General features: G+C 40.4%; 1 protein-coding gene across 3 annotated transcripts in view; it reads left to right on the top strand.

Moving 5' to 3' along the window:
* DOCK11 (dedicator of cytokinesis 11) overlaps positions 1-24,059 on the top strand; it is a 181,314-nt gene that overhangs the window by 46,406 nt on the left and 110,849 nt on the right. For all 3 annotated transcript variants that reach the window (XM_057719162.1, XM_057719161.1, XM_057719163.1), the window contains exons 7-12: positions 10,864-10,998; positions 13,357-13,534; positions 13,923-14,002; positions 15,250-15,333; positions 20,009-20,149; positions 21,377-21,589. In XM_057719162.1, the coding sequence (XP_057575145.1) occupies positions 10,864-10,998; positions 13,357-13,534; positions 13,923-14,002; positions 15,250-15,333; positions 20,009-20,149; positions 21,377-21,589 (831 nt within the window). The remainder of the gene's footprint in view (positions 1-10,863; positions 10,999-13,356; positions 13,535-13,922; positions 14,003-15,249; positions 15,334-20,008; positions 20,150-21,376; positions 21,590-24,059) is intronic.

Raw genomic sequence — 24,059 nt, 5'->3', positions numbered from 1 at the left:
ATTAATTAATTAATTTGGGCTGCGTTGGGTCTTTGTTGCTGTGCATGGGCTTTGTTGTGGTGCTTGGGCTTCTCACTGCAGTGGCTTCTCTTGTTGCAGAGCACGGGCTCTAGGTGTGTGGGCTTCAGTAGTTGTGGCACGCAGGCTCAGTAGTTGTGGTGCACGGGCTTAGTTGCTCCATGGCATGTGGGATCTTCCTGGCCCAGGGATCAAACCCGTGTCCCCTGCATTGGCAAATGGATTCTTAACCACTGCGCCACCAGGGAAGTCCCTGAGGCTATGATCTTAATCAGCACACGGTGCTCCCTAGCTGAGTGAATGAGACTCTAGTGTTTATTGTATTTCCTGTCAGAGTTAGCAGGTTCCGAAATGCATGTGTGAAGGTGATGATCCTGGGCAGTTTGTTAGAAAATGGTTCTGTGGTTTTTGACTCCACCCCCTTCCCCTAACCTTCTCAAAATATTCAAATGCTTTACCCATACTTAACCTTTAGTCCAACATTAAGTAAATATAATGTATGGAAATCTGGATTCCTTAAACAAGACATTAGGGAGTTAATATCTTTTTTTTTTTATAAATTTATTTATTTATTTTATTGGCTGTGTTGGGTCTTTTTTTTTTTTGCTCTGCGCGGGCTTTCTTTTTTAGTTGCAGTGAGTGGGGGCTACTCTTCGTTGTGGTGTGCGAGCTCCTCATTGCCGTGGCTGCCGTGGCTTCTCTTGTTGTGGAGCACAGGCTCTAGGCTCGTGGGCTTCAGTAGTTGCAGCACATGGGCTCAATAGTTGTGGTTCACGGACTTAGTTGCTCCGCGGCATGTGGGATCTTCCTGGAGCAGGGATGGAACCTGTGTCCCCTGCATTGGCAGGCGGATTCTCAACCACTGCGCCACCTAGGAAGCCCCGGGAGTTAATATCTTTACAAAACAATTCACCACAGGATTCCTTTCAATAGTGAGTTACTCTAATGAAAAAGGCAACTCTAAATTATAATTTGCTTTACATATAACTTTTTTTATTAAGAACTTTTATTGAGATATAATTGACATACAATAAACTGCATATATTTAAAGCATACAATTTGTGGTATTTTTTTTCTTATGTATATATGGCAATCCCAATCTCCCAATTCATCCCACCCCAAACCCTGCCCCCCTCCCCTGCTTTCCCCCTTGGTGTCCATGTTTGTTCTCTACATCTGTGTCTCTATTTCTGCCTTGTAAACTGGTTGACCTGTGCCATTTTTCTAGATTCCGCATTATATATAACTTTTTTAGGAGCTCATATATTATAAATCAAAATACAGTTATCTGTAAAAAAGTGCATGCTTTAAATTTTCTTTCATAATTTGTGAACTACAGATTGGTTAGTGTAGTAGGCAGAATAAAGCACCCCCCCCCCAAAGATATCCATTCCTAATCCCCGGAATCTGTAAATGTTCCCTTATATGGCAAAGGGGAGTTAAAAATCACTAATCAGCTGATAGGGAGATTAGCCTGGATTATCCAACGTAACCATAAGGGTCACTGGAAGACGGAAGCAGAAGAGGAGAGTTAGGGAAAGAGATGTGAGGGCAGAAGCAGGGTCAGAGAGAGATGCTATGTAACTGGCTTTGAAGATGGAGCAAGGGCCAAGAAATGTGGGCAGCCTCTGGAAGTTGGAAAAGGCAAGGAAGTGGATTCTCCCCTAGAGCCTCTAGAAAGAAACACAGCTCTGCTCTAACCTTGATTTTAGCCTAGTGAGACCCAGGTTGGACTTCTAACCTCCAGAACTGTGAGATAATACGTTTATGTTGTTTTCAGCCACTAAGTATTTGTGGTAATTTGTTACAACAGAAATAGAAAAGCAATTTAATCAGTTAGTCAGAGATTGATTGTTTAGCCTTTGTATTGTCTACCCCCGAGGTTGCAAACTGTGCTACTTACAGAGGCCAGGCAGGAACCATAAATTCATGAAATGGGTGGTGGGTCTGAGGCAACCTGGTGACCACGTGGCCTGGCTGAAGGGGACAGCTGCTGCTGCTGAGCTAGGCTCTTTGCTTTTCCTCTTTTTTATCCCCAGCTGTTCATATTTTGGCCACTTCTTTCTTTTGTTTTTTTTTAGTGAGATATAATTCACATAACATAAAAACACTTATTTCTATTAAAACCTCTACCAAACAGTAGGCAGAGGAAGGAAAAGAAGAATAAACCAATTTGGTGATCTGTGCGCTATGCAGTTCTTTAAGAAAAATGAGTGACAAATAATTTGAAATATAAAGACCATTAATGAGCTTTGGGGATTGTCTCTGGTTATGAATTTCATTTATCCCAGTGATTCTTTTTTTTTTTTTTTTTGTAGGAAACTCTTAATTTCTCCTTTGTTTTTTTATTTTTTTATTTTTTTTTTATTTTTTTGGGGGTACACCAGGTTCAATCATCTGTTTTTATACACATATCCCCGTATTCCCTCCCTTCCTTGACTCCCCCCTGCCTCGAGTCCCCCCCACCCTCCCCGCCCCAGTCCTCTAAGGCATCATCCATCCTCGAGTTGGACTCCCTTTGTTATACAACACCAGTTATTCTTTATTATGGGTTCTGGCTCTCCATTTTGGATTTCTGGGGGCTGAATACACACCCTATGTTGTTCTGGTTTTACCTCCTAAACCATAGCAGTAGTAGTGAATTTCCAGATTTTATCACGGCTAGAGTGGGCATGAGAGGAAGGTCCAGCCAGACTCCATTAAAGGTGTCTGAGGGATTTCACCAAGATATTTTTTTCCTATAAGAATTGTATTTTAACTCTTATTTAGTTTAGCATCGTTGAAATTAGTGGAAACTTGCAGTGTTTACTGTGCTCTCTCTCCCATATAAACAGAGGGCATGTGAGTCTGTGGAACAGGCTGGGGGCGGGGCGGGGGGTGGAGGACACGGTGTGAGTAGCGGTTTCGTAGTCATCAGGCTGGAAGTTGGAGTGAGGGCCAAAGCAGAAGAGTCCAGGCTGATGAACTGAGGTGCACTGGAGGCCGTAGGCTTGTAGCCCTGGGTGCCCTGTACAGGGTGGGGAATCATACACACACTTCCTGCTTCAGGCCTGGATTGGCTCAGGCATAGGACAGAAGAACTGAGGCAAGGCACTGCAGAGTTTATGAGACATTCTGAAAGGAAAAATTCTACATATTTGTTTCTACCATGTAAATCCTTGAAGAAGATTTTAAAGGGCTTTTAAAAAAAAGAATATTCCTGCCTCTTCTAAGTAAATGGGAAGATGATTCAGGTATGCTGTTGGCTGAGTCATTTTCCCAATCCTGGTGGCAGTTTTACCTTTGGTGCATCCAGAGTCCCATGCCTGCTAGGAACTCCAGCCCATGCTGATAACAAGCTTCGGTGGCTTCGGCAGTGAACACCACAGGGCTAGGGCTCGCAGAGTTGAGAGCAAAGAACCTTTTCTATTAGAAAATTCAAGTGTTGACAGCCCCTGCAAATTCACAGCAGACTAACCAGGAAGCTACAGCAGAGGGATCTGGGTATTAATCACGACTCATTGGCAAATAACAGCCTACAGGAGCCATGCGTCTTCCCTCCTATTTTATCTGCACTTCTTTGATGCGGTGTGGCTTGACACTGGCCTGCAGATCCTTCTGGGGATGCCAGGATTAAAGCAGGGCAGCTTGGTGTCTTTTAGAGTGAGGTGTAAGTTTGCAGATCTTTATTCACTTAGAAATTTCTGGATTTTAAAAACTATGTAGAACCAGTCCTTTACAAAGTTTGAAATCATGCATGACCACTTTAAACTGTTTTTTATCAACAAGTCTGAGTCCTTTTCCTGGCCATTTTGACTCTCAGAAATAAGACAATCTAGGAATGGCCAGGAAGGAAGAGATAGAATCATGAGAGAAGGTAGAAAGAAAAAAATGGATGAAAGAGGGTTAGAAAAGACTCCGCCGCATCTGGTAGATAAAAGAGAATCAGAAGACTCCTACTTTATAAGGTGTTTTGAGAAAGCAACCACATGATCTGTAATGCAGTATGAATAATGTAGCCAAAGTAATTTGTATATGGGCTGCTTTAGAAAGTTCAACCTCTCTAGCCAGCTGCCAGACAATTTTGCAAGAACATTCAAGTCAATGGTGATGGCCTCTAGGGAGAAGGGGCTGGTGACGGAACTAAGCTGAGTTCTTCATATTGGAAGATTGGAAGACCCCATATTTATGGAATGAACCTTTGTATTTTCCCCAGTATACACCTTTCCGCCAGCTAGGTCAGTTAATATATAGTCTGTACCGTTTTCTGCAATTGTCATTATTTTCCCGGAAGTGCTTGCTGAGCTTCCCCGTTATTGGCTGAGAACTAGCCCCGAGGAAGCCAGGCTGCAGGAGAGCTGCTAATGATGTGTGTCACTCCCCAAGTCACAGTTCTCAGTGCCCGAGTGGGTCCTTTCACGGAGGCGGATGCTGGCCGCCTGCAGCTCTCGCAGAAGCTCTGTTGGTTTTCTGGGCACAGTGACCACTTTACTCAGCTAATAATTGCTTTGTTCTTGGTGTTCGTGTTGAAACAAGACAAGCCTTGTCATAGGTGATTAATTTCCTCAATTTGTACCTTCTAGATAATGAGAACACACCCCATTGCCACTCTGCAGTTCCTGGGAAAGTTTTGGAGAGAAGTTTAAGAGCATAGAGAATAAACGATCCCTCAGGCAGAGACTCCAGTCCTAACAGAAACCTCCATGTTCTTTTCCCCAAGTAGCTGCTAGAGACATCTGCTTTTTTCAACTTCTGTCCATATCAGTGAAGGAATTTAGTGTGGACTAGATAGCTCTGATACTGGACATGACCTCCCCATGGTATTTAGAACTGTTTTTCCTAAGGGATGTAATGATATATGGAATAAGGAAGGCTCTGATCTTGACGGTGGTTTTTCATTTAAAAAAAAAAATCTGCTGTAGATTCTTGGCCAACCCTTTGGGACACCCACCTTTATGCATCCTCTTGGCTCAATTTGGTCACATTCCTCAAGCTCCCTCCTCCCCATTCTCAGCAATTAAACATTGAAGTGTCTGGGTATGTTATCGGGGTTGCAAGTTCAGCTGCTTGATGTATGACTCACTTCTGGTGCCCTTTCTTTCTCTTTTTGCACAAAACAGAGCCATTTGTTACATATCCCGAGTCTAAAAGTTCTCAGTTATTCTTTGACTGCTACGGGAGGGTTTTTTGCCTTCTGCAGTGGGAGAACAACAAATCAAAAGAGGATTTTACCTAAGAAAGCGCATATGATATTAAAATAATTGCTGGGAGGCCAAGGTCACTATGTTTATTGGAACAAAGGGAAGAGGAAATCTTTTATTTTTGATATATGGATACATTGTATGCTCAAGGCTCCCAGTCCCTCTCTCACAGCTATCAAACGGATTACACTCATTTTAATGGGTAAGGGATTTCTCACTAATTTGCTTTTTTATGTGTCCTTTCCCCTCATTCATTGGTGACTGTTTAAAACCATTTATTAGGGCTTCTTATGTGCCAGACACTATTAGGGATCAATGAGTTTATCATCACCAAATATATACTGAACACCTTATTAGTACAAGGTGTCGGCACTGTGGAGGGTAGAGAGAGAGAGGCATACCATGTAGAGCTTAAAACCTGTTTGGGGAGATGAGACACACAATAGTAATGTATTGTTTAAAGGTGGTACAGAGACCCAGTGCTATAAGAGTCCAGATCCACTGTGATCTGGGGTCAGAGAAGGCTTGAAGGAGGTGTGGGGCCTCCAAGGAAGGGAATCAGAGAGGAGGTGAACGTGGCAGGCAGTGTGTACAGGGCAGGTGTGTTAGGTGAAGTTGGGTAGTCATGGGAGATGGGGTTGATTTGGTTCTTTGCTATCACCCCGTGCCTCAGTTTCTCCTCTGTAACATGGAGACGATAACAGTAATTACCACACATGGTCGTTAAAAGGATTCACTGATATAATGTGAGAAAAGTGCTTCGCCAGAAACTGTAACGTAGCAGGCACGCCACAGATGTCACAGATTGTTATTATTTTATACTATTAGTAGGGTTGTGAGAGCACCTGGAATGTCAGATCAGGCACGGGAGCCTTACCATGTGGGTAACTGAGGGTCATTGGAAATTTGAGCTGGGCCATGATGTGCTACAAGAAACATGATAAATTAATTTCGCCTCTAATGAGAACGGTGGATTGTAGACCCCTCCTTTTACACCTTGCTTCAAACTGAATAGTTAAAAAATCTCCAGTGCCCAGATATGATAGAATTATCTTTAAAAAAACATTTGATTTTTAACCAGTTTCCCAGAGGGTAGACCTATGTAGTATATTAAAACTTGGTAGGACTGTAAAATGATACGATGGAGAGCCATGATATATTAGGTTGCCAACCTACTGGTAGGGGTTATTCAGCAGGATGACGTTCCTGACATTCTGGTATAATTAACTGCAACTCAATTTTCTGATAAGTCGTGGGGTTTTCTTCCCCATTGTTTCTTTCATCTTTGCTGTGAACAGCTCTGAGACCCAGTGTGTCTCCTGCTCTCCTGCCTCTTCTTTCCTGTTCTGAGACATGAGTCAAGTAAGTTTCCCCCGCTCCATTTCTACATTGCTTCTGGCCCACCTACTTTGCCAAAGCCTTCAGACCATCGTTTCTCAGGGCTCCTGGTTCATAGAATTTAGCAGTAAATAATTACCCCTTAGGGAACACACACAGGTGAACACCCTTGAGATTTGTTATATAAAATGATAAAAGGCTCTCCTAATTTTGAGGATGCTAGGTGCTCAAACTTTCCGGCCTTCCATCTTTGATTCAAGTGAGTGACAAAAGGCCTTTGTTCTTGCTCCAGAAAGGGTCGTATGGTAAATGTTCAAAAGGTTGTCATCCAGACAGCTCAGGGCCTTCAGGAGACTTGGCAGGACCTGATCTCAGAGAATTACCTCCTTTGGCTAACTCTCTATTTTATTCTTCTGGGTGGTCTGAGTAGGTCAGGATCCATGCTTCTCACTGAGTACGGGGGAGCATGTTCAGCTGTGTTCATCATCTAGGAAAAATAATAAAGGTGGGAAGGAAGAAGAGGAATACAGGCATTACAGAGAAACACCCTTCTATTGGATGAAACCGCTGGAGAATCTGCACTGGAGAATGAATTATTCATTCATTCCTCATTCATTTTGCAAAATTTTATTGCATTCCAGGCGCTGTGACGGGTACTGGGGCTACAGCAGTGGATGAGACATGGACCTTAACAGTTTAAAAGAGACAGACAGCAAATAAATAGATAGATGAGTAAGATATATTTGGATAGTGATCATTCTATGAAACAGATCAAATAAGGTGCTGCCATGAGGGCAGGTAGTCATAGAAGGCCTCTCAGAGGAGGTAAAATTCCAGTGAAGACCTGAAAGAAGTTGTGGATATGTGGGGGAAGAGGCTTGCAGGCCAAGGGGACGTAAAGTGCAAAAGCCCGAAGGAGGCTTTTTGATTTGAGGAGCAGCAGGTAAGCCAGTGTAGCTGGAGCAGCATAATTAGACATAAAGTCCAAGACATAATCCAAGGCCAGATCATACACATCATCCCAGGCTATGGGGAGGATTTTGGGTCTTACACTAACGTTGATGGGAAGCCACTGGAAGGTTTGGGCAAGAGTCTCTTTGTCATTGTCCTATGATTCCGATTCCAGTTCTGCCATCGACTTGCCTGTGTGAAGTTGAATGAGGTCTTGGTCTCAGTTTGCTGTTAGGTGAAATGTGGATAATCATGCTTATCCGCAAGTGACATTCAAAGAATTAGCTGTTGGTTACAAAGGAGTTGAGTCCTTCCGATGAAAGGTATGATATACAGTAATTACCGCTGTTCTACATAGTCATTATTTTAACAGCTGTCTTCTTTTCGAAATGGAAAAAACAACGTAGACCTGTGCCCTAAATAGCAGCATAAAAAAATGTCATGTTTCTGACTTCCCTTTTGGTTCCACATGAGATTTATGATACTCCTTTCTTCTTTGAAAAGTACCTTAAATCTTCCCAGAAGTTGAAACCCAACATATATCATAGAATATTAGAATGAGAGGAGATCTTAGAGATCTTACAGATCTGTTGTTGGGGCAGAGTCTTCTGTCTATAGAAATGACTTTTTAAAAAATGTTCTTACTGTGCAAACTGTATGCTTTAAGCCTGTAGGAAATCGCTTGGGGAGTATGGCCCCCAGCTGGGAAGGCTGCTGTGTTATTTGTTCATTTTCAATAAAATTATTTGTAGATCGTGAAAAAAAAAGGATCTTACAGATCATTTGATCTGATCGCATCATTTTACAAGTGAGGAAACGGAGAGAAGCCAAGTCTTGAGGACAGTGGGGAGCAGGAGTGCTGGGTGAGATTCAAGATTGTATGACTTTCAGGCATCTGCTCTCTCCCCAAATTCACCAGCTACCTACCTCAGTGTCACATTTAGACATAATTGCAATGTTACAGGAAGTGATTTACTGTAATTTCAGATCCCTTTCCATCTCTATTGTAATGATCGCGCTTTGCTAATATTGGAAGTGGCGGCTGCAACAAAACATCTTTGCTTGGCGAGGCAGCTGTACGTGAAAAAAAATTTGCAGGCTCTAATTTGACTCTGTGCCACAAATGTCTTGCTCTGTGTTTTCCCTTCCTCTGTTGCTGGCTAAGGACTCTGCCAATGGATTCTACAGACTGTGCCACTGAACCTATAAACTTTGAGTTTTAGATTTGATCGTGGCTCAGATTCTAATCTGGTTGTAATTTTTTTATGTTAATTTTGCCTGGAAAATGTATTTTAATTTTTGTCATAATTACTGTGAGAACTTTTAAAAAGTAGTGTTTTGTTCACTTGAAATTAGCTCAGTATGTCATTTTAGGTCTTCTGGTTCCATCAATTTAATAACATATGAAACCACTGTCATGAAAATAAGCAAGTGTAAATATATATATATACATATATATATAATCATCATTATGATGAACATTTTCCTTGTATATGAATCTAGAGTTCTTCAATTACAGTTGCAGTAAACTTAAATGTGGATAAAATGAGATCACACACACGCACACACACACTCTCTGTACCTTTGTATACTAATGCAGTAATATTGACTTGATTGGCATTGAAAAATAAAGTGGTATTTTCTTCTTGGCCTTCTTTCTGTTGATACCATATAGCCCACACGGCCCCTCCCTGAAATAGGAGCTGTAAACATTTACCAGTCTAACCTGTTAGGCTGCTCCCCACACTGGTATATTTTTGTCACTCATTCCAAAATCGATGATATTTGAACAAGTCAAAAATAAATACAAGTGTGTTATTTATTTTTACTGGTGTTCCTTAAAAGAAGTGCCCCTTAACCTATTTCTATATTTTGCTTACTCATGCCATGCGAAAATAAATTGTTGATATTTTAGATACTTTGCCAGAAGTTCAGTAGTTTTCAAGAATAATCTTGCCAAATAATACTCTTTCCATAATTAAAGTTCTTAAAATAGAGATCAGACTGGATTATCAGATGGGTGATTGAAAATCGCAGGCTTAAATCTTAAAGCTGACTTCTGTGAGTAAGACAAGATGCATAGGAATACATTTCTTCAGTATGATCACCAGGAGGCTATTTGCTAGTCTGTCTTCCTATTCCCACCCTGAAATGATTTTAGATCTCTTAATCTGGGGAATTTTACTATAACAAGTGCCGAACACAGCTTGCAGTCTGTGGCTCACTGGAAGAAGCATAGATTCATCAGAGAGCTCTGAATCCTAACCTTAACCCTTTTTCCACCTCCTTCATCAGGTCCAAGACTTTTTTTTTCCCAAACAGCAACCATTTTATTTATTTATTTTAATTAATTAATTAATTTATTTATTTATTGGCTATGTTGGGTCTTCGTTGCTGCGCACGGGATTTTTCTAGTTGCGGAGAGTGGAGGCTACTCTTTGTTGTGGTGTGTGGGCTTCTCATTGCAGTGGCTTCTCTTGTTGCAGAGCACGGGCTCTAGGTGCGTGGGCTTCAGTAGTTGTGGCACGTGGGCTCAATAGTTGTGGCTCTCAGGCTCTAGAGGACAGTCTCAGTAGTTGTGGTGCAAGGGCCTAGTTGCTCCATGGCATGTGGAATCTTCCCAGAGCAGGGCTCGAACCCATGTCCCCTGCATTGGCAGGCAGATTCTTAATCACTGCGCCACCACGGAAGCCCCCAAGATTCTTTTAAGGGAGAGTAGTGGGGCAGAATTAATGAATCAGGCTGTCTTCCTCCTTTTCCCCATTCCAGTGAGTTTCAGTGTGAGTTGCAGCAACAGGCTACTCCTCAACTGTTGTGAATCCTTAATTTCAAACGGATGCCCAATCCCATTGGGCCTTTTGACTCAAATCTCGGCATAGAGACACTCAGTAGCAACTGGGGGCAACTAATGACTCTCAGTGTTTGCCTGTGAGTGTGTTACAAGCTGGACTCTCACGAGGGGACACTGGAGCAGCATAGGTGAATGCAGGTGAGATGTAAATATATGGTGGGGGTGGTGTGTGTGTGTATGCACACTTGGATTTGTGGTGATGTGAACAAAATTATGAGAATCCAGTCATGGTTCGCAATTAAACAGAAAAAGAAGGCTATAGTGAAACCGATTGGGATTCGGATACAAAAATGCTTTATAAACTTTAAAGTGATAAAACTTCTCCAGATATTTGACTGAGAGTAAACCACTTGACTTCAAGCTCTCCATCTTAAAAAAAAATGAAGATAATGGTTATTCCTAATGACTTCTCCAGATTGTCTGAAAATTGTCCTGATATAATGCCTGTGGCAAGCCCTTCAAGGTTTTTTGTTCCAATGTAATGTATACGTTACAAATGTGTCATTGTTGGTTTTTCCCCCATAGGTGTTCAAGAGGCGGTATTTTTACTTAACTCAGCTTCCTGATGGTTCGTATATTCTCAATTCCTATAAAGATGAGAAAAATTCAAAAGAATCTAAAGGTTGTATCTACTTGGATGCCTGCATTGATGTTGTTCAGGTAGGGCTGTGGAGGTAATCTGTCTTTCTCTTTCCTGAAGTGGGTTATTGATCAACTATTAAGAACCTCAGTATTTTTCTGCCTTGGTTAATGACATCTCCATCCACCAAAACATTCATACTAGAAACTCACAACCCTCTTCAGAGTTCCCACTCTCCCTCTGTGCCACTATTCAGGTGTTTACCCAGTCCTCTGGAGTCTGCTGCAGAGTGCCTCTGAATCTCTTACCTTCTTTCCATCCTCACTGTCTTCCTCTGTTCTCCCTTTTATCCTCTCTTGCCTGGAGTCTCGCCCTCCTGCCTTCTGATGTGTCGTCCTGCTCCACTCCACCTTCCTAAGACATAAATGGGGTCCTTCGCGTGTCTATTCAAAACCTTTTGGCTCTTGATTTATTGTCTTGCAAAGTGAGCTCTAAATCTCCCACCAGGGCATTGCAGGCCCGTATTGATTTGACCTTATGCTACTTACTAGCTTCATCTCCTCAGCATCCTCATATATTGGATTGGCCAATATATGGAAAACCCCAAACGAACTTTCTGGCCAACTCAATACATTCTGTGCTCTAGTCACCCCAGGCTAAGCACTCCACCGAGTTTCACACCTATGTGCCTTTCTTACATTTGTTTCTCTGATTGGCATATACTTCCCCTTCTGTTCCTGTTTGAATCTGTTAAGACTTGGCTCAAATGGGACTTGTGCCATGAAACATGTTTTGTTTTCTTCTTCACCCTCATGCCCACTAAGTGGAATTATGCTCTGCCTCCCCTGTGCCTCCACTGTACTTAGTTCTGCACATTCCCTTTTGGATTACAGGGACCATGTCATATTCATGTTTGGGTCCCTTATAATAATCAGCAGAGTTGTACGTATAGTAGGGGCTTAACAAATGTTTGCTGATTCAAGTTACTGAGGAGGCATGGATGTTAGGGTTAGCATGGATGGGGTGGGAAGCAGAGGGCAGAGAGATGTTTCGTAGGAAGTTGATTGATCAAGTGATAGGAGCCATTACTACAGAGCCAGGGTGGCCTGGTCGACCAGAAGGAGCACTGTGTTGATTCGGAGGCGGGAATCAACACCCTCAACCCACCTGAATCTTAGTTTTCAGAACTGTAAAGTGGGATTAATAATATCTACTAACTTTATCAAATGAGATTGTCCTGAGGAGCAAATGAAAAGACACTTTAAAATATAAAATATAAAAGATATGAAAATCTATGTATAGATCTGAATAGAAGTTGAATAGAAGTTGCCTTCGTGTGTGTGTGTGTGTGTGTGTGTGTGTGTGTGTGTGTGTGTGTGTGTGTGTGAGAGAGAGAGTGTGTATGACAGCTTTCTTATCTTACTAGAAGAAAGAAGGCACATACAGTTCCCAGATTTTCTCAGTTAGCTTTAGTCCAGATTGACCTTCCTTTCTGGTGCTCCCAGGCTCTGCTTTCCCCTCTATTTATGCTTCTCTCCTCACAAATATTTTCAAATATATAAATCTTTATGACTTGCTACAGCAGTTTAATTTCATCCTTTACTATACTTTGAAGATGAGAAGGAGGAATTTTCTTGGTTCCTTCTTTAATAATGACCACGCAGTGGAAAATTATTGATTCACAAGCCTTTCTTGAAGTTAATGCTGAGGTATCGGGAGGGGGGGAGAGTGTGTCATTTCTTTTGTCATGACAGAGAAGGTGGTAATATAAAAGAAGGTGTCATCATGTTTGAGGAAAGGAAGAGGCTTTTATTTTCCTTGTGTGCTAGTATTCAGCCTAGGCCATTTCCATCATTTTTATTGAGAGCCACGATCTAATACAAAGCAACTACAGTCTTCTTTTGTGCTACTCTGATGCATTTAATATTTCTGCATGGCAAAGTGAATTAGATAGCAATATTGCATTTTATGGTGTGCTATAAAGCAAGTACCAGATTTATTTCAGGTCACATTTAAGCTTGTTTTTAAAGGCCAATTTTGAAAATCTATAAATATGCCAGGAAAACTTCAAGCAGGATGGAAATAGTAAAACATTTGCTTATTTTTATGGTGGTAGTTTGATTATCTAAATGTAGAGGATGTCGGAAGGCCTTCAGTGATAATACTCGCTCAACATGTAGTATTTTAATGCCAACTTTGTGCATGTACTGCCGTGCTCAGTACTGAGGGGAATAAAAAAGATGTTTGACATGGTTGTTCATCGTCTTGGAATTTCTATTCCTTGTTGAAAGAAGCAATTCTTTAATGAAAGTATTGACGTACATGTGTGCTGAGCTGAGGTAAAAATAAATAAGCTAATGAAATCTAATATTAAAAGGGCAACTAAACTAACTGAACACGTGCCTTTTTTTTCCCCTGCCTTTTTTTTTCCCCTCCAGTGCCCCAAAATGCGCCGTCATGCTTTCGAGCTCAAGATGTTAGATAAGTATAGCCATTATCTGGCTGCTGAAACTGAGCAGGAAATGGAAGAATGGTTGATAACTTTGAAAAAGATTATTCAGATCAATACCGACAGTTTAGTGCAAGAGAAAAAGGAGACGGTAGAGACAGCACAAGGTCAGAATTTTTAAATGATTCATTATTGAGGTAAAGCCCTTGTCTTTAATCCATGGGAATACCCTTTGTGTAGAACTCTTACTCTTGAAGGTTGACCTACTTCTTCATTGAAAGTGACTATGGAGGTTGATAGAGTTGTTTTTTTTTTTTTAAGAGTTGTTGCTGCATGGGCTCTGACATATGAAATATAACCAGACTGAAACAGATAGGGAATTCATGGCAGATTTTCAAAAGTCCATTAAAGTCTTCCCTGTGCTTTCATAATCAAAATTCTTTGCGATAAATTTAGTAGGAGAGGTTGGGGTGGGAGAGAGAGATAGGATATTCCTCTTAGGTGATTAGTAATGGTCTGCCTGGTTTAGAACATCTGCTTTTAATGAATTCGCAGATGATGAAACTAGCAGCCAAGGAAAAGCCGAGAACATCATGGCCAGTTTGGAAAGGAGCATGCATCCGGAACTGATGAAGGTACATCTTTCTTATGGCAACTTGCCTTCAACCGAGACAATGCAGGATTAGCTATTAAAGTTTTAATGCTGGATTCCATTTGGCAATGTCATTTCTAAGTTAAAAACCACAACAAATGAGTGAAGCAGGTAGAGATTGTAAAAGAAAAGTTACACTCCTAAAGGTGGACCTGTAAGTGCCAACTATCAGTCTGGAAAAGGTTATCTTTTTTCCTAGGTGCCGAGGAGTACTTCTATATTTTGTGACGTTATTAATTTTATCTGCTACTACTTATTCAGTTGAATTGCTGTAGGCCATTCACACACTAACTATTCTTCATTCAAGGGACTATTGATGCAGATTGAACATGATATTCAATCTAATGATTTGTATATGTTAATTCCAAATGAAAATCATAGTTTTTCTGTGTGTGAATGCCTAGGTATATGCATAGGAATAATTTCATCAGATAAAGATTTTGGTTAACAGACATCATTTGTGTTAATTAGTCTGCTCTTTCGTGTTTGAAGTGAGCCAGTTTTGAAAGTGTAGCGGTGATTATCATACCTATCTTAGTAGGTTACTTTATTTTACTCTGTGGACTCTATACTGTAATAGATTATAAGGTTATGACCCATTTCTTCATTTAAATCCTTGCCAAACCTATTTATATTACTTTATTTCTCTTCCTGAACTATTAAGTTAGACAGATTTAGACGTTACCTTTTTCTGTTTTAAATTTACCGTTCTCTTAAGCTTCAAAGCTATTTTCCAACATTTAGGAACACACTCATGATCCCCTGTAGATTTTAATGTATCCCCTCTGAGTCTTTGTCATTCCAGACCATTGAGCCCATTATGTTTTTCCTAAAGTGATGGAATCAGAATTGTATATAATATTCCATGGCTAGCGCCATGGATATATAAAAGATAGTGTTTTCAACAATTCTCTTTTACATCCAAAGTCTCTTGTGTTTCTTTTTTGTACTATGGGTTGAACAATATTTTTGGTGTTATAAAAGGCATATAGAAAGAATAAGAACCTGATCTGTAGCTTATTATGGGTCATGGTGACTGTGACTCTCTGCCCACCAAGCGTTCTTTATCCACCTTACATGCTTGGAAATGGAGAATAGTATATTTTTGAAGCTGTGTCAGATTGCCAGTTTCACATAAACTAGATATTTAAATGGTACTTAATACTGTTTTGAAGGAAATGAAGTGATGTTCAATATGTATGTGTGTATATATATTTGTTTTAATTTTAGTATGGAAGAGAAACTGAACAGCTAAACAAACTCAGTAGAGGAGATGGAAGACAGAATCTCTTTTCTTTTGATTCAGAAGTTCAGGTATTAATGATCTATTCCTTTAAATAATCCTAGAATTGTTGCTTATTCAGATAAACAGTGTCTGAAATGTTGAAATCACTGATTTTTGCACTACTGAGCATATCTATTGCTTTATATTTGTCTTGCTTACTTTGAACATGTAGCTTAACAACTGATTTCACTAAGAGGACTAGCATATATACAAATAGTTTGGGACTGAATATATATGTATGTGTTTTTTTCTCTCAGTTCTTTATATTCTTTTCACTTCATCTTACTACTCAAAATGGATAAATTAAAGAATCCTTAACGATGGTTTTTGTGCTTTTAACCCATTAAATAAAATTGTGATCCAGTAGCAGTGAATATCTACAGTATAAGGAACACCAAGTCATATGAGACGTGTTTATTTTCCACTTTTGATGTAGGCCTGTAGAACTGGGATAATTTTCATGGATCTCACTTTAAAAGGAAAGTGGTGCAGGGAAGTGCAGATTTATGTGTATGTGTGTATTTTAATCTCTTTCATGAGAGTGAGGAACTTTTTGTGCTAAGATATATATGTAGTTAATATTTTTTTTAAAGATTTATTTTATTATTTATTTATTTTACTTTTGGCTACATTGGGTCTTTGTTGCTGCGCGTGGGCTTTCTCTAGTTGTGGCGAGAAGGGGCTACTCTTCGTTGCAGTGCGTCGGCTTCTCATTGCTGTGGCTTCTGTTGCAGAGCACGGGTTCTATGCGTGCCAGCTTCAGTAGTTGCAGTGCGTGGGCTCAGTAGTTGTGGCTTGCAGGCTCTAGAGTGCAGTCTCTAGAGCACAGGCTCAGTAGTTGTGGTGCACAGGCTTAGTTGCTCCGTGGCATGTGGGGTCTTCTCCCCCCCAGGGCACGAACCTGTGACCCCTGCATTAGCAGGCGGATTCTTTTTTTTTTAAATTAATTAATTAATTAATTAATTTTATTGGCTGTGTTGGGTCTTCGTTGCTGCACATGGGCTTTCTCTAGTTGCGGCGAGCGGGGGCTACTCTTCATTGTGGTGCGTGGGCTTCTCATTGCGGCGGCCTCTCTTGTTGCAGAGCACGGGCTCTAGACGCTCAATAGTTGTGGTTCACGGGCTCTAGAGCACAGGCTCAATAGTTGTGGCACACGGGCTTAGTTGCTCCGCGGCATGTGATACCTTCCTGGGGCAGGGATCGAACCTGTGTCCCCTGCATTGGCAGGCGGATTCTTAACCACTGCACCACCAGGGAAGCCCCTTTGGTGTTAATATTTAATTCCATGATATTTTCTTTTTTTTAACTTAAAAAAATTTTTTTATTTTATATTGGCGTATGGTCAATTAACAATGTTGTGTTAGTTTCAGGTGTATAGCAAAGTGATTCAGTTATACATATACATGTATCTACTCTTTTTCATATTCTTTTCCCATTTAGGTAATTCCATGATATTTTCTCATTAAATTGCCAATTTTTTTAAATGAAAAAATTCTACAAAAAAAAATTCTACAGTGTATAAGTTATTACAAGTGCTTTTCCTAATGGAAAATATTTCACAGGAAAATAAAATTATTTGAGGGAAGATGGATTTTTTAGTTTTCAGTTTTTCTGCGTGAGACTTCTAATTAAAATCTGTGGAATTTTTTTAATAGAAAAGTATGCATTATAGTTTTTTCCTCAGTGAAAATATATCCGTACAATATAAAATAATTTTGGGAAGATTGATTCTGTTTTTGTTTCTTTTTGCTTCATACAGTTTTCTAACTAAAATGTTTTTGGTCTGAAATGGAAAAAGTACATACTCTATAGATAATGCAGAAGTTTTTCCTTAATAAAAATACCACACGAGAAAATAAAATCATCTGGGGAAAATTTGTTTTAAATGTTTCATCTCCCTTTTTTTCCATAGCACTATTATATTATTTGTGTAAGTTGTATGATTTTTTGAAAAAAGGGTACAACAGGCCTTGGGAATGTTAATTCTAAGATACTCATTCAGAAATTTACTTGTTCCAAGCATGTCTGAGCCTTTGATTCCTCCCCCTGCCCCCCCATCATGATTGGGCTCTAATTGGTCATGTCAGACTCTTTGATGGCATACAAAGAAGCCAATTGACTGTGGTTGAAACTCAATCCAGTGTCTTTAAAAAATTTGTGGTGTAGTGTTTTTGTGGTCATGGAACTGAACTGATTTTATGTTTGAGTTGTTTATCAGTGAGCTACAGTGAGAGAAAAATTCACAGTTGCGATGAAAGTATGACAAAAAATTGAATTCAGTGTTGATTATGGAAGGCAATGTCACCCCAGAGAAATCCAGGTTGTGTGTGTTGAGTACTTTTCTAGGTAGACAGTACCATCCTATAATATCGGCTGTCCCTTTTGGCCGGAGTTCAGCGTTTAGAGACGTGTTTTCTACAACTGACCTTAGAGAATAAAAAAACACTGGGAAATTCCCTGGCGGTCCAATGGTTAAGACTCTGCGCTTCCAATGCAGGGGGCGTGGGTTCGATCCCTGGTTGGGGAACCAAGATCTCACATTCCTCACGGTGTGGGCAAAAAAATAAAAAATATACACGCCTAATAGGCATCCCCCAAAGAAGAGGCAGACATAAAATTAAAAAAAAAAAAAAAAGAAAGAAAGTAAAGAAACACTGACTGAACTACTGAGGAAGGCCTGATGTCCCAAGATTTGTACTCACAAGCCTCAGAAGGGAAAGGGATTTGGGGGCTGGGGTGGTTCAGTCCAGTTTCTCTTCACATTCCACTGTCTGAGTAAGCTAGCAAGGACAGCAGATAAATGGGCGGAAATTAGAATTGATCTCCATGGCAATGACTTGCCTCTGCCGGCTTCACAGATAGTGTTCAAGAGGGAGCTGTCTAGTCCCACACATTTGTAGATAAATAGACTCTGGGGGAAAAATCGTGCTTTCAGGTACGAATATTATACTTTAGGCCCTTTTAAGGAATATTTTATCAGTGATGCAGGCAAGGTCAGAACAGCTATAATTATCCAAGACTCTTCAGGCCCAATACCTGTTTTGGCTTGAAATACTCAGGCAGTTGAGAAAAATTCTTGTGTTTCTTGGCTTGAGTTTTCCATACTGGCAGTATATTATGCTCGGGTTCATCCAACCAATTCCTATCTACCCTGTCTCTGGTCTTATCGAAAGTATAGTAGGTTGTCCCACAGGCTATACTTTTCCTCCCGTTTGTGAACAGAATGTGAGTCTGTTCAGACCATCGGAAGGAACAGATGAACTCAGATTGCCTGAGCTGGCTGAGCTGAGGAGGAGGATTCTATGAGAGGAATTCTTTGACTCCCAATATCTTTTTTTAAACTTTATTTTGAAATACCAATAATTTTTAAAAATATATCTCTGTGGCAGCCAGGGTTCATCCCCCAGCTCTGTTAGAAGCTGAGCTCAGTGATTTTCAGTTTCCTAAGCACATGCCTCTGCCTCTCTGTTCATCATTTCAGTGTAGGTGGTCCCCAGGGTTCCAGCCTTGTCCTCCTCACCCTAGTTACCACTGATTCCCAAATCCAGATCTCCAACCCACACCTCTCCTGTTTTTCTAACCACTTATTTGCATCGCCTCAAACTCAACAGATCTCAAACTGCACTCATCTCTACTCGCCTTCCCCCATATCTGCTATTCATCTTTATTTCACAACTAAGTTTATAACATCACAAGCTACTGACTCTTCCACGTTAGAGGCCATTGTGTTATGCTTGCTTTCCATATCCAATCATGTCAGATTTGTCTCTGCACAGCTCATAAAAGAAACAAAATTACTACCATCGTGGAACATAATATTTTATGGGGAGGAGAAACATAAACAACCAAATAAATACTAAAAAATAATGTTAGAGGGGCTTCCCTGGTGGCTCAGTGGTTAAGAATCCGCCTGCCAATGCAGGGGACATGGGTTCAATCCCTGGTCCGGGAAGATCCCACATGTTGTGGAGCAACTAAGCCTGTGTGCCACAACTCCTGAGTCCGAGTGCCACAACTACTGAAGCCCACATGCCTAGAGCCCGTGCTCTGCAACAAGAGAAGCCACCACACTGAGAAGCCTGTGCACCGCAACAAAAAGTAGCCCCTGCTCACCACAACTAGAGGAAGCCCGTGCGCAGTAACGAAGACCCAATGCAGCCAAAAATAAATAAACAAACAAATAAATAAAATGTTTAGAAAAAACCATGTTAGAAAACAAAATTAAAGACAGGAAGTGTAGATTTTCAGAGAGTATATAGTTTTATATAGGGAGTTAAGGGAGGTCTCTGCGGAAGTGCCAGTTGATTGGAGACTTGAATGAAATGGAGTAAGCCATGCATCTATCTTGGGGGAAGAGAGTTCCTGACAGAACAGCAAGTGCAGATGTCCTGAGGTGGGGGTATACTTGGTGTGCTAGAGAAGTAACCAAGGAGACCAATCAGGCTGTAACAGAGGTGGAGGGGAGGATAGAGTGGTAGGAGATGAGGTCAGAGGAGCGGGATGAGGGGGATAAGGTTGGGATTTCTTTCTATCAGTGTTTGAACCTTAGTATAAGAGCTCTACAAAGGCTTGTTGAATAAAACAAATAGAGTTCAAATGAAAAATGGAAAGAGAACTGTTGGATTTTGCAATTTTTACGTATAAATCTATATTCATATGAATTCTGTTTTGGGGGGGAAATGATTCATGTTACCTATTTTGTAGAGGTTGGACTTTTCAGGAATTGAACCTGATATAAAGCCATTTGAGGAAAAGTGCAATAAACGTTTCCTGGTAAATTGCCATGATTTAATGTTTAATATCTTGGGTCAAGTTGGAGACAGTGCAAAAGGACCGCCCACAAACGTATGTATGACTTTTCCTTCTACCTCCCTTAAACCAGTGCATTAAGGAAACTTCTTCCTTTTTTATTTTTTGTTTTTTATTTTGTTCTGAGAACTAATTTACTGGATAAAGATTCCATTGCTACATGTTACAATAAATTTGACATGGAAGAATTTCACACATGTCTTTCTTTTGTCAGAATACAAATATGTTTTCATCTTGAGAGGATTCCTGAAAGTCTTACCTATTCCAAATAGCAGATAGAGTAGGTAGGCTCTTGACATTCAAGAGGGACATGTCTCCAGAACCTGGAAAATCCTCAAATTTGTAAATTCTACTAGAGAATATGACTTCTGTGAAATTGACTCATAGCCATGAGTAAGAAACACCAATGCCATGGAGGGGCACAGATGCTGTGCAGTCAGCTCGCCTCACTCACGATCCTCATAGAGTGAATGCATTGTGTTCTGCACAGCAAATTCTAATTATTAGCTATCACGGATCATTTGAGCTGCTTAGGAATACTTGAAACTATGAATGTAAAATCACCAAAGAGACTGCATGTTATGTTCATCTTTTTGGGGGGTTCTGCTTTGTCTTTGAAAAATATCCACAGGGATGATGTATTCTTTTACAAAGTAGCTGAGATGTACTAGCAGACTTTCGGTGTGTAAAGGGTTAATCTTTATGCCATCTGGCACGGAATTTCTCTTTGTGACCAGCTTTCAAATGCCATCTGTAGAGAGGAATCATGTCTTCCAAAACTGCTGATGGGGCAAAGCTTTTGTCAAGTAATTTGATGTTGACTGATATTAGCTTTTATTAAATGTATAATCCAGTAAAAGCTGCACCATAGCAAAAGGGAAGATTTATTTCTACTCTGTAATATCGGCATTATTTTTAGGTAATTTCAATAAGCCTATGGAGGATTAAAATTTATTCATAGAGCAATTGATGTTCTTTAAATGTGACTTCTGATTTCTTCTCATCATTTTTTAAAATTTATAACTTGTGAAATTATTTATAGCTGACAAAAGTTAAAATTTGATAGTCTGTTCTTTAGAATGCTCTTTCTTATATGCAAATGAGCCATAATGCAATTTTAGCTAAATGTTGAACTTAGAAAGGAACCGTAATCACAGAAACTCGAGGAATAAAAAAAAAAATTATTTTGTAATTTGTGTCCCTCCCCCCATCCCCCCTAAAATAAACATCATAGTTTAAAAATGTAATGGTTTTCATTCCCAGGTTGAACCCTTTTTTATCAACCTTGCCTTATTTGATGTGAAGAACAATTGTAAGATTTCAGCTGACTTCCACGTAGACCTGAATCCCCCATCTGTCCGTGAAATGCTGTGGGGCCCTTCAGCCCAACTGGCTAGTGATGGAAACCCAAGAGGCTCTTCACCCGAATCTTTCATTCATGGAATTGCTGAATCTCAGTTACGCTACATAAAGCAGGTAAGGAATGGTCTTTTAGCCTTGGGTAGCGCATTCAGAATAAGAAACAGAAACAGCCTTGGGTTCCTTCACAGTTTCCGGCCAATGTTTTCATGGGCATTCCATCTTTTGTAGGGTCTGTGTATAGATGTTTTTCTGGTGACTGACGTGGGAGGGGAAAAAAAGGAAACCAGCAAGTATGCTGATGATACACTGGTGAAGTGATGTGAATCTCAAAGGAAGTATTCTGTGAGATGGAATGCAGATGACACAGACACACCCCTGTACCCACACGCATACTTTTGAGCAAGACAATAAGTACCTGAAAGGCTCGGTTCTTTGAAGAAAAAGTTGATCCTACAATAACCTTCCCTTCCTAATTCCCATCCCCATTCTGAGTAGGTAGTTTTAATGGCGCATAAACACTCTTTGTACAAGGAGTTCTTGTGTCACAGCTGTAATGCCCTATCTGATGCAAAGAATTCCCTTTCGAAGCAGCGTAACAATTCCCTGGCATTTTGACCTCTGGCCAGACCGGAGGCCATAAGAGGTTAGGCAGAGCAGAATTGATGGTCTGCCTTCTAGACTTTTGCAACTGAAAGGAAACTGGAGTGTGGCAGAGAATTAAAGTGGGAAGAAGCAGAACAAAGCAGCTCACATTTTAAGGAGATTTATTTTACCCCAAATCAAGATGTTGTTCCTTTTTTCTTCTGATTATAAATATAAATACATTATTATGTAGAAAATTCAAGCAATACAAAAAGTAATAAAGAAGAAAGTAAAAATCACCACCCATAGACAATAACTATTAACATTTTGGCGAACATCTTCCTAGATATGTCTGTTGTGTATATATAAACACATATACATTATGTATACTCTTATACACACTGTATCACAGTCATGCTGTTTTATACCTACTGTATTTATTCACCATCATGTTTATTATCCTATATCACTGTCTGATCCATCACATTCTCATTAAAGGCTAATATGTTATTCCATTGATTTAGCTCATTAGCATATTTCTAATTTGGGGATACCATAAATAACACCGTGTTATTGCATCCGCGTGCTTATATCTTAACTCACTTGTTGAATTATCTCCTTAGAATAAATGTCAAGCATTGGGGTTTTCAGGGTCAAAGATGATGTTTATCAATACAGATTGCCCAGTGCTAGGGGACATGACATGTGTTGTCACTACCGTCTGTGGGCTGTGTGAATCTGCGGTCGTTTTTTCCCATGTTGTGCCTCATTCACTTATATCCCCTGACTTTGTTATTCAGACTGTGGTTGTCACATATGTGAACATTCCACCATGACAGCCTGTGCTTCTAAAAGAGGGATTGAGCAAGACAGTATTACAAGTATTTGGGAACCTGCTATTGAATTATATGTTTAAAATTTTCCACACAATGTCAAATAAGTCCTTCTAAGTCAGTGATGTATTTGCAGCATGACTTCAGTGTGCTCAGCTGTCTGTTCAATACAAGAAGTTTAAATTGTGGTTTCAGGTGTCATCCCGCTTGTAACCTAGGTCAGGAGGAAAATCAACATTTTTTGAATCTCTCTTGTGTGCCAGAATTTTCCGTTGGTGTCTCATGGAAACACCGTTGTCTTGTGAAATAGGATAATTATTGCTGTTTTGTAGATGAAGAAACTGCAGAGCAGGGAGGCTAAGTAAGCTGCCCACCATGACATAGCCAGTAGCGGTGAAGGTGGAATTTGAACCTAGGTCTGTTTGAAAGACCTCAGTCAACAGTATTATGCAGAATGTAATTAAGTGCAGATATGTGTAACACAATGGGAGTGGAGGAGTTTGGAACGTGTGGAGGGGTCAGGGGTCAGGATTTGACTTAGGAGACCGCGCAGAAGATGTGGGATGTGAGACAGACTTCAGAGGAATAGATGAGAGGTGGAGAGGTGAGAACGATTGGCAGTGGCCTCAAATGGCTTTATCTTTTTGCACCCTTTTTTCCAGATCAACTAAAGATATCAGGAAGCGGTCATTTGCTTCAAATAGTTGAACATTTTCTTTCTTTTTCTGAAATAATTAATTCATTAATTTACTAGCAGCATTGGGTCTTTGTTGCTGCACGCGGGCTTTCTCTAGTTGCGGCAAGCAGGGATTACTCTTCGTTGCGGCGCGTGGGCTTCTCTTTGTGGTGGCTTCTCTTGTTGCGGAGCATGGGCTCTAGAGGGCATGCTTAGTAGTTATGGCACTTGGGCTTAGTTGCTCTGTGGCATGTGGGATCTTCCTGGACCAGGGATTGAACCCATGTCCCCTGCATTGGCAGGTGGATTCTTAACCACTGTGCCACCAGGGAAGTCCCAAACACTTTCTTTTGAAGAAGCATTTTTCTTCATCTTTCTCCCATTTAGGACTAGGATGCAGGACTGTGTGGGGAGAGACTGAGTGTTTGCAGATCTGAACACTAATCTCAGCTCATTGATTTTTTTTTTCAGCAATTTTTTTCAGTATTTCTCT

Source organism: Hippopotamus amphibius, chromosome X (assembly GCF_030028045.1).
Source record: "Hippopotamus amphibius kiboko isolate mHipAmp2 chromosome X, mHipAmp2.hap2, whole genome shotgun sequence".
Classification (NCBI taxonomy): Eukaryota; Metazoa; Chordata; class Mammalia; order Artiodactyla; family Hippopotamidae; genus Hippopotamus; species Hippopotamus amphibius.
The sequence above is the reverse complement of the archived record's forward strand: the minus strand, read 5'-3'. Positions and strand labels throughout refer to the sequence as shown.